This window comes from Stegostoma tigrinum, chromosome 3 (assembly GCF_030684315.1).
Source record: "Stegostoma tigrinum isolate sSteTig4 chromosome 3, sSteTig4.hap1, whole genome shotgun sequence".
Classification (NCBI taxonomy): domain Eukaryota; kingdom Metazoa; phylum Chordata; class Chondrichthyes; order Orectolobiformes; family Stegostomatidae; genus Stegostoma; species Stegostoma tigrinum.
The window spans coordinates 56,844,815-56,859,311 of NC_081356.1; the positions used below are offsets into that span (position 1 = coordinate 56,844,815).

At 44.0% G+C, this 14,497-nt stretch overlaps 1 protein-coding gene across 3 annotated transcripts in view; it reads left to right on the forward strand.

Annotated features, from left to right (window-relative positions):
* ptch1 (patched 1) overlaps positions 1-14,497 on the forward strand; it is a 109,303-nt gene that overhangs the window by 46,285 nt on the left and 48,521 nt on the right. For all 3 annotated transcript variants that reach the window (XM_048527258.2, XM_048527257.2, XM_048527259.2), the window contains exons 6-10: positions 3,475-3,673; positions 3,902-4,023; positions 5,527-5,674; positions 7,062-7,193; positions 7,467-7,622. In XM_048527258.2, coding sequence (XP_048383215.1) covers positions 3,475-3,673; positions 3,902-4,023; positions 5,527-5,674; positions 7,062-7,193; positions 7,467-7,622 — 757 coding nt within the window. The remainder of the gene's footprint in view (positions 1-3,474; positions 3,674-3,901; positions 4,024-5,526; positions 5,675-7,061; positions 7,194-7,466; positions 7,623-14,497) is intronic.

Genomic DNA, 14,497 nt, shown 5'->3' on the forward strand with positions numbered 1-14,497 from the left:
ACACTGTCTCTACATGAAAAGGTCACTTGTTTAGGCCCCTTTTAAATCTTTCTCCCCTCACTTTAAACCTATGTCCTGTAGTTTTGGTCTCCTCCACCCTGGGGTAGATACCTTACCTATGCACCCTATACATGCCTGTCATGATTTTATAAATCTTTATAAGATGACCACTCAGCCTCCAACTCTCCAGTGAAAATTGACCCTGCCTATTCAGCCTCTCCCTATAAATCCAACCCTAGCAACATCCTTGTAAATCATTTCCGAACCATTTAGAGTTTCACAGTATCCTTCCTATAGCAAGGAGACCAGAATTGCACAAAGTGCTCCAAAAGTGGCCTAACCAGTATCCTGTATAGCTGCAACATGACCGCCCAACTCCTATACTTAATGCATTGACGAATAAATGCAAGCGTAGCAAATGCCTTCTTCACTATCCCATATACATGCAACTCCATTTTCATGGAACTATGAAACTACACTCCTAGGTCTCTTTGTTCAGCATATAAGTCCTGCCCTGATTTGTATTTCCAAAATGCAGCACCTCACATTTGTCTAAGTTAGACTCCATTTGCCACTCCATGGCCCATTGGCCCATCTGATCAAGATGTCATTGTACTCTGAGGTAACCTTTTTCGCTGTCCACTACACCTCCAATTTTAGCGTCATCTGCAAATTTACCAACCATGTTCACACCCAAATCATTTATATAAATGATGAAAAACAGTGGACCCAGTACTAATCCTTGTGGCACACCGCTAGTCACAGGCCTCCAGTCTGAAAAGCAATCCTCCACCACAACCCTCTGTCTTCTACCTTCGAGCCATTTCACCTTGTATTTCATGTGATCTGACGTTGCAAACTGGCCTACCATGAAAAACCTTGTCACATACCTTACTGAAGTCCATATAGAACATGTCCACAATGCTGTCCTCATCAATCCTCTTCGGTACTACTTCACAAAACTCAACTGAGTTAGTGAGACACGATTTCCTATGCACAAAGCCAATTTGACTATTCCTAATCAGTCTTGGCCTTTCCAAATACATGTAAATCCTGTCCCTGGGGATTCCCTCCAACAACTCTTTGCATATCATTCTAAATCTTCATGAAATTTTATGATTGAAAGTTATAGACCTCTGTATGTTAAACTTCAATTAAATTGATAGGAGACAAAGTTAAATTTCTTACTGACTTAAAGCAGAAGTTGTTGGGATAGACTTCAAGTTTCCCCATTAGAGGATGAGTTCAGTATTGTGAATTAGTCACTCGTATACATCTTAGAGTTTTCCTATTCACTTCAGTGGAAAGAAAGACTGAGCTGAGTGTATAATCAGCGGTTGATACTGTGCCACCAGTTTTTTTTGCCTGTCAGTTGAAGTTAAACCCCCTGAATGGAAAATCCATACACCAATTTCCCAATATCTGGTGTGGCAATCCTCATTTAAGGCTGCGAAAGTTGCAAATATATCAATGATTTTTCACTTTTTATATCCCAGCAATGTTACATAATTTCAATTTTTCTTCATTTCTGTAGTTCTGGAGCTACCAGTGGACTGCAGTGAGAATGTGAAATGGTTCAGTGGGCTATCCACAAAAATGGCTCCTATAAAAATTGCACATTTTAACTTAATTTCTATCACTGTAAGGAGAAAGCAAATATCTGGCTTTAGCAAAAAAAAATTTGTTACCCTCTCTTCACAGGAATATCTAGCCTAAATAGTAAAATATTTGTATTCATTGCATGGATATTTGATGCTAAGTAGTATCATATTAAACAAGCTTACTGAATATTTATAGCACAAAACAATAGACCATGCGGCCCAATGAGTGTATGCTAGTAGGTTGGATTTTACTAGCAGGGAGATGGGAGTGCTGGAAGATGGTGAGGGAATAGGGGTGGAATCACTACTATACTGTCACTACTACTTTTCCACTACACTGCCAACTTGCCAATAGCTGAGAAGGTGGCAGGTACCTTTCCTAACCGGAGACCAATTGAGCCATTTAAGGACCAATCTGCCTCACATCCGCCTGCCACTGGCAGTTTAACAGTGGCAGGTGAGCCCTCTGTCATAAGGCAAAACTGCCAAGTAAAACCATTATAGTCTTGCAGTGGTTTCAGTGGTTTGTGAGTGGAGTTGGGACTGCATCCGTTCAGACGCTCAGTTGGGCCTGGCATGCGCTCCCCACCATCAGTGCTCGCAGCTGATCTCACCAAGTCGTGCATCTCCCAGCTATGACCTCATCAGGGTCTGCATGACTGCTGCTATTGCCCCCCAAATCCACCTGCCTGGTCGGGTAGAATTCATCCTTTGGTACTATCCTCTTTATCCACTTGCAGTTCCAGCAGTGACCACCATACCTGTTCTGTCAATGAGGCTGCTGACCATTTGACCTACAGCTGGGTGGATCGGTCTGATGGGTGCCCACCCCAGTGTTAACCAATCAATTACCTGTCCTCTGGCTCCATAAAATGTGTTTCAGGATCCCACGGACAGCTAAAATGGGGTCACAACATGTTGGCAGATCTCCACCACAAGAACAAAGTTCTAGCCAAAATTTATGGCCAACTGCGTATCAGTTATGTAATTCATGGCTCATGATAGACACTAACCATCTGTTTTCAATGAATTGTGAAGCTAGTTACATAATGGGCTGGAAATCTACCCACTCCACCCACAGGTTTAGTGGTGATGGGCATATAAAATTCGGTGTAATGCCAGGTCTTCCACATACCAACCTTAACTATTTCTCCAAGATAATAGGAACTGCAGATGCTGGAGAATCCAAGATAACAAGTTGTAGAGTTGGATGAACGCAGCAGGCCAAGCAGCATCAGAGAAGCAGGAAAGCTGACGTTTTGGGCCTAGACCCTTCATCAGAAATGGAGGACAGGAAGGGGGCTCTGAAATAACTAGGGAGAGCGGGGGAGGCAGATCAAAGATAGATAGAGGAGAAGATGGGTGGAGAGGAGATAGACAAGTTAAAGAGGCAGGGATGGAGCCAGTAAAGGTGAGTGTAGGTGGGGACTTAGGGAGGAGATAGGTCAGTCCAGGGGGGACAGGACAGGTCAAGGGGGCAGGATGAGATTAGTAGGTAGGAAATGGGGGTGTGTCTTGAGGTGGGAGGAGGGGATAGGTAAGAGGAAGAACAGGTTAGGGAGGCGGGGATGAGCTGGGCTGGTTTTGGGTTGCGGTGGGGGGGGAAGGGGAGATTTTGAAGCTTGTGAAATCCACATTGATACCATTGGGCTGCGGGATTCCCAAGTAGAACTATTTCTCCAACCACTTTGTCCATGAGTCCACTGACCTCCTCTGTCAGGGGATGGGGGCTGAGAAGGAGGCAGTGCAGTTTGTGGTGGTGAGGAGGCAGAGATCTTGACCCCCAACAAAAGCCCACCCATTGCAACTCCCCTTAGCAGTTACCCTTTTACATGTTAGTTTTTAAATTAAAAATGTTATTTTGTTTTGACAGAGGTAAACTGCAGTTGCAATGGACAAATCTTGATCCTTTAGAATTTCTGGAGGAGTTAAAGAATCTGAAGTATGAAGTGGGTGGTTGGGAGGAGATGCTGAACAAGGCTGAAGTTGGACGTGGTTACATGGATCGTCCATGCCTGAACCCTGCAGATCCAGATTGTCCACTTACTGCCCCGAATAAAAACTCAACGACAGTAAGTATTAAAATGTAATCCTTCTACCTAAATTCAGATTCATACCCATAGAAATTACTTCTGAGATTTCATTCTGAAATGCTGATGTTGGCAACTTTAGCTTCTTTAAGTGTTAATTAAAAGTGTGTCTATTATCAATTGAAAGAGTGTGGAAACTCAAAAACTCTGTTGTTACTGATTATTTATTATATGGATGTTATCCAGTAATGATGCTCTCTATATTTTCAGCCATTAGATATTGCCCGGGTATTAAGTGGTGGTTGCCACGGCTTGTCCAGAAAGTACATGCATTGGCAAGAGGAGCTAATATTAGGGGGTACCACAAAAAACAGCAGTGGAATACTATACAGGTAAATGACCAAACCAGACTAGAGTTGAAATCAATTCAAACCAAGTTACAGTCAGTCTAATTTCAATGTCTAGCAATTGAGAGGGAGAACAGCACAAAATTGAAACCTAACCAAGGATCCTTTGGCCACGGCTAATTTATGAGATTGTTTCCGGAGTGTGGGTAGATGATCTTGGGTAAAGTACAAGATTACCAGCATCAGTACAGAGTGGAGAGTAGCCATTGAGAACCAGGCCCCTGTTAAAATTGATGACATCCACCCTACTACTTTCTTCTCGCAGCGCTCTTCCTGTGAATGCTGTCCCCTGTCCCCCTACACCCATCCCTCCAACTTCTACCTCACTCATCTACGCCCAGGCTCCCTCATTGTTTCTGCATTGGTACTGTTGGCAATGAGGAACTGAAGGCCTCTAGCTGCCCTGTCTCCTCATTCTGAACCTGTTAGTGTGTTTCAGAACCTCCTCCCCTTACAGCAGATATTCACTGAGTGATCAGTTGGGAAGGGAAACTTTTTTTATCAAGTTGAAGCGTGGAATCTTGATAGTTTGCAATATGGACCTTTTTAAACTACTGAAGGGTCTTGGGAAAGCAATTTTTTGTAAAGACACAGCTATTTAAATGAGCTGTTTTAAAATGGCCTTGTTTCCTCTAATGTATGGAACTGCTTGGATAGGCAAATTTGAATGTATTTTTAAGTAATGTATGATTTAAACAAGGAAGGTTAATTCGGTGTGGACCAGTACTTGAGTCTGGTTCAGAATGTTTAATGTTATTTAAAGCCACTGAACTATCATTTGTGGGCAAATTTCCATTAAACTGAGAAAGGGAGCAGTCCATAATCCTTAAATTAAAGCAACATACTGCACTGGAAGTCTGAAACAAAGATAGAAAATGCTGGAGAAACTCAGCAGGTCTGGTAGCATCTGTGAAGAGAGAATTTCCATAGATGCTGCCAGACCTGTTGCTTTATCCAGCATTTTCAGTGGCAATCTATAATCCTATTCACAGATTTCTTTAGTCCAGAAAGGCAGTGTTTTGATTTGGAGTGTAGTAAAATGGTACTGCCTACTTTTACCCTGCTTGATTCCCAAATTTTTTCATCAGTCCACCATGATACAACTACCTTTGTTAACAATCATGAAAAGCACAGTTATAGCTTCCTGCCTTGAGCATATGGGCTGCTAAACAGACCTCGATAAAGTTTCCAAATGATTTCAAGTGGTATTCAACTTTGTTATACATGACTCAATCAACTAATCAACAAAATAGGACTCTTTCAAAACAAAAAGTATTCTCTTAATACAAAGCAACGGACTGGCGCATTGTGTTTATTCAGAAGTTCATTCACTTAAATGGTGGCTCAGCTTAATAAAAGTAATGTTTTTAGAAGGTGAAAAAATAGCTGAGAGCTCGTGAGTATTTCATTTATGACTTTGTAAACTGAGTTCTCTTCCTGATAATGTTTATTTTTTCCCATCCCCCATCTCTCTCCGCCTCTGTTCAGTGCCCAGGCTTTTCAGACTATGTTTCAGTTAATGACCCCCAAGCAGATGTATGAGCACTTCAAGGATTATTACTACGTTTCGGATATCAACTGGAACCTGGACAAAGCTGCAGCGATTCTAGAGGCCTGGCAAAGGAAATATGTTGAGGTAAAATGGGGAGAAAAGTAAATTAAAGGTGCTTTTGTTTGTAAGGGGAGACCAGTATGTTGGACTAGTATACAAGTAATAGTTTAGGATCTAAGGAAGGGGTTAACTACCACAATATACATACACTGTATAATATTGTGGCCATCCATCTATTTATGAGACTGATGTATTTGCCCCACATAACAACTGACACTGCTTCAGGCTATATATTATGTATGAAGTGCTTTGAAACATTTATTCAAGAACTGTAAGTTTTCCATATACATTGCAAACCATCATTTGATAATTCCAAGTTATTCTGAATAAGTAAAGTCATATTTAGCATTATTGTTTTTGTGTATTTGTTTTTCTTTTTAACTAGTTGGAATAAGTTCATTTCAATGTTTAGAAAACTTTGCTTATAAGGCTGTGTGTAATAGGGAGGATGTGTCTGTTGAATGGTCTATTTAGCCTCCAGATGTGGTTTCCTGCAGTGAAGCCTGCTTCTGTCTGTCTTTGCTTTCCCAGCCTACAAAAAAAATTACGCTATGCAGCGCCTGATTTGAGATAAACCTGTTGGGATTCGGAATCATTGGTACAGCGTTATTTTTGCAGTACTACCTGTGGAGATTGCATTTTTCATACAGACAAACATTGTGTTAATACTTCAACCAAACTTTATAATAACATTTGTTTTCAGCTGCATTTACAAACATAATATGGAAACAAACAAAGGCTACACTGAACTGAGCAACAGTCGCCCACTGTGATTGTTACTCTGTTTATTAAAAAAGGTGTCTGGAAAACATTAGCTAGGCACAGAATCTGCTCACAGCTGCAGTCCCATTGGTAGGGTCAGGTGACATCATCTGGCATTTGTTTCCCGGGCAGTGACCTTTCTGAAGCAGCCCGTGACCCTGTGTGCTGGCCAGTCATTGAAGCATGAATGAGAAGCCATGATTTTTTTTTTGTTTTTTTTGGCTGAAGAAGAACCTGATGAATCGCGATGTGGTGACTTTTACTTTGGAACGGGGTGTGGGGTGCTGGAATTTGGCTAGTGGAGAATCTGAGATAGTTTTACATATAAGCAGAATAGGAGGTTCATAAGTGTCTGAATAGCAGAAGTTCAGTAATTCAGTGCAAATACAACAAAGAAGCATGAAATAACTTAGCTCAATTTCCGATGTTACTGTGTACCTTAGCTAAAATTAAAAAATTATGACATAGGCTATAGGAAGGCTAGAAATCTTCAATCTTAATTGATTAATTATTAATTCATCTGGTCATCTTTATGTCTCTTGTTGATACTGTTCTACAAAAACTATTAAATTTAGATACATTTGCACTAAAAAATTCCTAAAGGCAATCAAATGAATATTTATTTTAAAAGCTAATTTCTTTTTTCTAGGTTGTCCATCAAAGTGTTTTACAGAATTCGACCCAGAAGGTTCTTTCATTCTCTACTACAACCCTTGAGGACATCCTCAAGTCATTTTCGAGTGTCAGTGTTATACGAGTGGCTGGTGGCTATCTTCTTATGGTAAGGTGTTCTATGCATCTGAGATGGCAGCTGTGGACATAATAGCATTAGCAAAATTAAACAATGAAAAACAACATTGCAAAGTTGTTATCTAAGAACTAATTGATCAGACCTTCATAAAATTGTCACAGTTCATAGCACACATGCATTTGAGTGGGACGAATGCATGAATTCCTTGTTTTATTTTAAGTTGCATTAAAATAATTCTTTGTTTGGAAAACATAAAGAAAAATTGGATTTTAATGCTTGTCTTCTCCTTTGTTCTGCTTGCAGCTTGCCTATGCCTGTTTAACCATGCTACGGTGGGACTCCGCCAAGTCCCAGGGTGCTGTCGGGCTGGCAGGCGTCTTGTTGGTTGCACTGTCAGTGGCTGCAGGATTGGGCCTGTGCTCTTTGATTGGAATTTCCTTTAATGCTGCAACAACTCAGGTACAATGTAAAATCAATTCCTTTGTACTGAAGGAAAAAAAGCTATCTTCTTCATTGTACTGTTTTACATGATGCTATTTGTTGTGTTATCCATCAAAAGAGAGGTAATTTATCCTCCTTATGACCCACAGATTTTGTTGAATTTTAAGATTAAGTCAGATAGTATTATGATGATGTCTTCATCAAGGTCTGTGAACAATCAGTTCCCAGAGCAAAGTGTAGGGGATAAACGGCATTTTTCTTTTTCAGTTCTCTTAACCAGTTGAACTTCAACAGAGTATTCTAAATTTCAATCAGTGCATTTATTTTAATGCCTGACTGACTGGAAGATTCTGGGACTTCTTGATTTTTTTTTAATGCCTTAACTAAGAAAAAAATATTTAAAAGGGGCCCTGAAAATATTGCCATTTCTAAGAGATGGTGGATATGACCCAAAAATGTTAGCTAAATGTTGAATGACTTGTTCAGGCCTTTAGAGAAAGTTATAACGACGCCGAGATCGCCCCATCTACTGCCGACGTCACTAACTCCGCCTCCACACCCAGCTCCAACCCAGCCACTAGCTCTACACCCAGTTCCAGCCCCAAACCCTGCTGGGTATTCACCATTTCCCCCACCCCACCGCCAGATCACCCCCTCACTGAGAACAAACGGTCAGTCCTCAGTAAAGGACTCACCTTCATTCCCCTAAGCCAACATATCAATGAATTCCACTCACGTTTGGACATCAAACACTTTTTATGTCATCTCCGCTTCCGCGCCTGTTTCTTTAGCCATGATTCTAAACCCTCTTCAGACCCCAATTCCTGCCTTGACCACACCCCATCCTCCTCGAGACCACCCCAAGGCCGCCTACTCTCCCTCAACCTCTTTATCTCCAGCTGCCATCACGACATCGATCGCCTCAATCTCTCCACCTATCTCACTCACTCCAACCTCTCCCCTACAGAACATGGACAAGGGAGGCGCAGTAGTGCTCTGGCGCACTGACCTTTACATTGCCAAGGCCAGGCACCAACTCTTTGACATCACTTCCTACCGCTCCCTTGATCATGACCCCACCCCTGACCATCGAAACATCATCTCTCAGGCCATTCTTAACCTCAAGTGACCTCCCACCCACGGCCTCCAACCTCATCGTTCCCCAACCCTGCACTGCTCGTCTATCTCCTTCTCAAAATCCACGATCCCAACTGCCCTGGCTGACCCATTGTCTCTACCTGCTCCTGCCTCGCTGAACTTATCTCCACTTATCTCAACCCAATTTCCGCCCCACCCCAGCCCAGAAACTCCCCACCTATGTCCAGGACACCACCCACATCCTCCACCTTCTCCAAGACTTCCAATTCCCTGGCCTCCAACACCTCATCTTCATTATGGACATCCAATCCCTGTACATGTGTATCCCCATGCAGATGGCCTAAAAGCCCTCCATTCTTTCCTCTCCACCAGGCCCAACCAGTCCCCCTCTACTGACACCCTCTTCCGCTTAACCAAATTTGTCCTTAATAACTTATCCTTCAATTCCTCCCACTTCCTATTGACTAAAGGAGTGGCCATGGGAACTTGCATGGCTCAAAGCTATGCCTGCCTCTTCGTAGGATACATGGAACAGTCACTCTTCCGCAGCTACACTGGCGCTACCCCCCACATCTTCCTCTGCTATATCGATGTCTGTACTGGTGCTGCCTCGTGCTCCCATGAGGAGTTTGAACAGTTCATCAACTTCACTAACACTTTCCACCCCAACCTCAAGTTCTCCCAGACCATCTCTGATACCTCTCTCTCTTTTGTGGACCTCCCTGTCTCCATCTCTGCTGACCGCCTTGAAACCAGCATCTATTTCAAGCCCACAGCTGCCTAGACTACACCTCCGCTCACACATCTTCCTGCAAGAATGCAAACCCCTACACCCAATTCCTCTGCCTTCTCTGTGTGTCTGCTCCCAAGATGGGGCTTTCCACTCCTAAACATCTCAAATGTCCTCTTATTTCAAGGACCACAAGTTTATCCCTCTGGTGATCAAAAATGCCCTCAACCGCATCTCTCACGTTTCCTGCAACTCTGCCCTCACATATTCTCTCACCAATAAAAATACAAACAGAATCCACCTTGTCCTCTCGTATCATCCCACAAACCTCCGCATCCAACGTATCATTCCCTGCCACTTCTGCTACCTACAATCCGACCTCACAACCAAAGATCTATTTCCCTCCCCACCCACATCTGCCTTCCAGAGAGACCGCTCTCTCTACGACTCCCCCATCTGCTTCACACTTCCCACTAGCCCCACCACCCCTGGCACCTTTCTCCCAACATCAGGAAGTGCTACACCTGCCCCTACACCTCTCCCCTCACGTCCTGTCAAGGCACAAAACAATCCTTTCGCATTAGACGGGGGTTCAACTGCACATTGGTTAACGTAGTTTACTGCATCCACTGCTCCAGATGCGGCCTCCTCTACATCGGTGAGACCAAGAGGAGGCTCGGACACCATTTTGTAGAGCATCTGCGCTCTGTTCGTGACAAACAACAACACCACCTCCCAGTCGCAAACCACTTCAATTCCCCCTCCCACTCCCTAGGCAACAGGTCCATCCTGGGCCTCCTCCAGTCTCTCAATGACGCCACCCTGAAAATGGAGGAGCAACACCTCATATTCTGCCTCAGGAGCCTACAGCCCGATGGCCTAAACATGGACTTTACTAGTTTCTAAGTCTCCCCACCCCATGACCATCCCTCCCTCTCATCTCCGCCTGATGTAACCTGTCCATCTTCTCTCCCACCTATCTGCCCCTCCCACCTCACAGACCAATACCCACCACTCCTTACCTACATTCACCTATCACCATCCCACCTACCTTCCCCAGCCCCACCCCTTCTCTTTCTATCTATTTCTAAGCTCCCTTCCCCTTCCCTATTTCTGAAGTAGGGTCCCAACCCAAAACGTCAACTTGCCTACTCCTCTGATGCTGCCTGGCCTGTTGTGTTCCTCCAGCTCCACACTGTGTAATCACTTTCAAATATTTGTTCAGGGAAAAGGATTAAATGGGATGCTGGTTAATACACAATGGTCAGAGTATTTTCTTGAGTAATGTTGGGCTAGATTTTTGCAGAGTTAGAGAGACTCCTCAGACCTGTAAAATTGTGGCTGGGATCTGTTTCCAGTACTCCTGGTCCCATTTCCTGCACTCGCAATTTTCATCAAAGTTCAAAGGTCTTAATCCCATAAAACTCGGTGGCATACACACCACATATGCTTCAAACAAATGGTGATGTGTAAAAGTCAAGGAGAAGAATCCTTAGTAGGTGAAGAGTGACCATTGTCTGTCTGAAAGTACCTCCACAATTAATTAAAGACCTCATTTAATTAACACTGCAAGGGTTTGACCAACTTCAAATGCTGTAGGTCAATGACAGCAGTCTGGGCATTACAGATAGGTCAGTAGAGATGCCGTTGAGACATTAGTCTTGAGGAATGGTCTAGATTATTCAGTAATGAAAGAAACTGACAGATTGAGGTTGATAGAGCAGTTAATAGAACATAGAACAGTACAGCACAGAACAGGCCCTTCAGCCCACAATGTTGTGCCGACCATTGATCCTCATGTATGCACCCTCAAATTTCTGTGACCATATACATGTCCAGCAGTCTCTTAAATGACCCCAATGACCTTGCTTCCACAACTGCTGCTGGCAACGCATTCCATGCTCTCACAACTCTCTGCGTAAAGAACCTGCCTCTGACATCCCCTCGATACTTTCCACCAACCAGCTTAAAACTATGACCCCTCGTGCTAGCCATTTCTGCCCTGGGAAATAGTCTCTGGCTATCAACTCTATCTATGCCTCTCATTATCTTGTATACCTCAATTAGGTCCCCTCTCCTCCTCCTTTTCTCCAATGAAAAGAGACCGAGCTCAGTCAACCTCTCTTCATAAGATAAGCCCTCCAGTCCAGGCAGCATCCTGGTAAACCTCCTCTGAACCCTCTCCAAAGCATCCACATCTTTCCTATAATAGGGCGCCCAGAACTGGACGCAGTATTCCAAGTGCGGTCTAACCAAAGTTTTATAGAGCTGCAACAAGATCTCACGACTCTTAAACTCAATCCCCCTGTTAATGAAAGCCAAAACACCATATGCTTTCTTAACAACCCTGTCCACTTGGGTGGCCATTTTAAGGGATCTATGTATCTGCACACCAAGATCCCTCTGTTCCTCCACGCTGCCAAGAATCCTATCCTTAATCCTGTACTCAGGTTTCAAATTCGACCTTCCAAAATGCATCACCTCGCATTTATCCAGGTTGAACTCCATCTGCCACCTCTCAGCCCATCTCTGCATCCTGTCAATGTCCCACTGCAGCCTACAACAGCCCTCTACACTGTCAACGACACCTCCGACCTTTGTGTCGTCTGCAAACTTGCTGACCTATCCTTCAATTCCCTCGTCCAAGTCATTAATAAAAATTACAAACAGTAGAGGCCCAAGGACAGAGCCCTGTGGAACTCCACTCACCACTGACTTCCAGGCAGAATATTTTCCTTCTACTACCACTCGCTGTCTTCTGTTGGCCAGCCAATTCTGTATCCAAGCAGCTAAGTTCCCCTGTATCCCATTCCTCCTGACCTTCTGAATGAGCCTACCATGGGGAACCTTATCAAATGCCTTACTGAAGTCCATATACACCACATCCACAGCTCGACCCTCATCAACCTTTCTAGTCACATCCTCAAAAAACTCGATAAGGTTTGTAAGGCATGACCTACCCCTCACAAAGCCGTGTTGACTGTATTTGATCAAGCCATGCTCTTCCAGATGGTCATAAATCTTATCCCTCAGAATCCTTTCTAACACCTTGCAGACGACAGACGTGAGACTTACCGGTCTATAATTGCCGGGGATTTCCCTATTTCCTTTGTTGAAGAGAGGAATTACATTTGCCTCTCTCCAGTCCTCAGGTACGACTCCAGTGGAGAGCGATGATGCAAAGATCTTCGCAAGTGGCGAAGCAATTGCATTTCTCGCTTCCCAAAGCAGCCGAGGACAAATCTGATCCGGGCCTGGCGACTTGTCAATCTTAATGTTTGACAAAATTTTCAGCACATCAGCTTCGTCTATCTCTATCCATTCCAGCATGCACACCTGCTCTTCAAAGGTTTCATTCACTACAAAGTTAGTTTCTTTCGTAAAGACAGAAGCAAAAAACTCATTTAGGGCTTCCCCTACCTCCTCAGGCTCCACACACAAGTTCCCTATGCTATCCCTGATCGGCCCTACTCTTTCTTTGACCATTCTCTTATTCCTCACGTAAGTGTAAAATGCCTTTGTGTTTTCCCGGATTCCTTCTGCCAAGCCTTTCTCGTGCCCCCTCCTGGCTCTCCTCAGACCATTTTTGAGCTCCTTCCTTGCCTGCATGTAATCCTCTCTAGCTGAACTTGACCCTAGCTTCCTCCACCTTATGTAAGCTACCTTCTTCCTTTTCACTAGAAGCTCCACCGCTCTCGTCATCCAAGGTTCCTTAATCTTACCCCTTCTTGCCTGTCTCAGAGGGACATATTTACTCATCACTCCCAACAACTGTTCCTTAAACCGTCTCCACATGTCTATAGTTCCCTTACCATGGAACAACTGCTCCCAGTCCATGCTTCCTAACTCATGTCTATTCGCATCATAGTTTCCTCTTCCCCAATTAAATATCCTCCCATTCTGCCTAATCCTCTCCTTCTCCATAGCTATGTAGAATGTGAGGCAGTTATGGTCACTATCACCAAAATGCTCTCCCACCACAAGATCTGATACCTGCCCCGGCTCGTTTCCGAGCACCAAGTCTAGAATGGCCTCTCCCCTCGTCGGCCTGTCAACGTATTGCGTTAGGAAACCCTCCTGAACACACCTTACAAAAACAGCTCCATTCAAATCTTCTGCTCGAAGGAGGTTCCAATCAATATTAGGAAAGTTAAAGTCACCCATTACAACAACCCTACTGCGTGCACACTTTTCCAAAATCTGTCGACCTATGCTTTCTTCAATCTCCCTGCTGCTATTGGGGGGCCTGTAGTAAACCCCTAACGAGGTGACTACTCCCTTGCTGTTCCTAATTTCCACCCATACTGACTCAGTAGGCAGATCTTCCTCGACAAAGGAAGCTTCTGTAGCTGTGATACCCTCTCTGATTAGTAGTGCTACACCCCCTCCTCTTTTTCCCCCCCTCCCTATTCTTTTTAAATGTTCTAAACCCTGGAACATCCAGCAACCATTCCTGCCCATGAGAAACCCATGTCTCTGTTATGGCCACAACATCATAGCACCAGGTACTGATCCATGCTCTAAGTTCATCACTTTTATTCCTGATACTCCTTGCATTAAAGCAAACACACTTTAACCGATGCCTTGGTTCCTTCCCAGGAAAATCCTTCCCACTAGCTGGTCTACTTCTTGCTACTGCCTCACCTGCATCAATGCTCACCTCTGGTATACAGCTCAGGTTCCCACCCCCCTGCCATACTAGTTTAAACCCTCTCGAACTACTCGAGCAAACCTTCCACCCAGGACATTGGTCCCCTTCCAGTTCAGATGCAACCCGTCCTTCTTGTACAGGTCCCACCTTCCCCAGAATGTTGTCCTTGAGCAGGACCTGTAATGATCTGTTACCACTGAGTGAGTAGGAACTGTAGAAGGCACACAGGATTCGTACTTTGGGAGGAGGAGATGCATGTCAGCTGTTGAGTGGGCATGATGCATAACATACTGAGAGGTATAGAACACGAGCCTATGTGTGATGTGTATGCAGTGGCAGAATTCAAGTGAGTGCAAACCTTGTGACTATGAGGTAGAAGAAACACAGCAGTTACCCTTGTGGAGCACGGCAAAT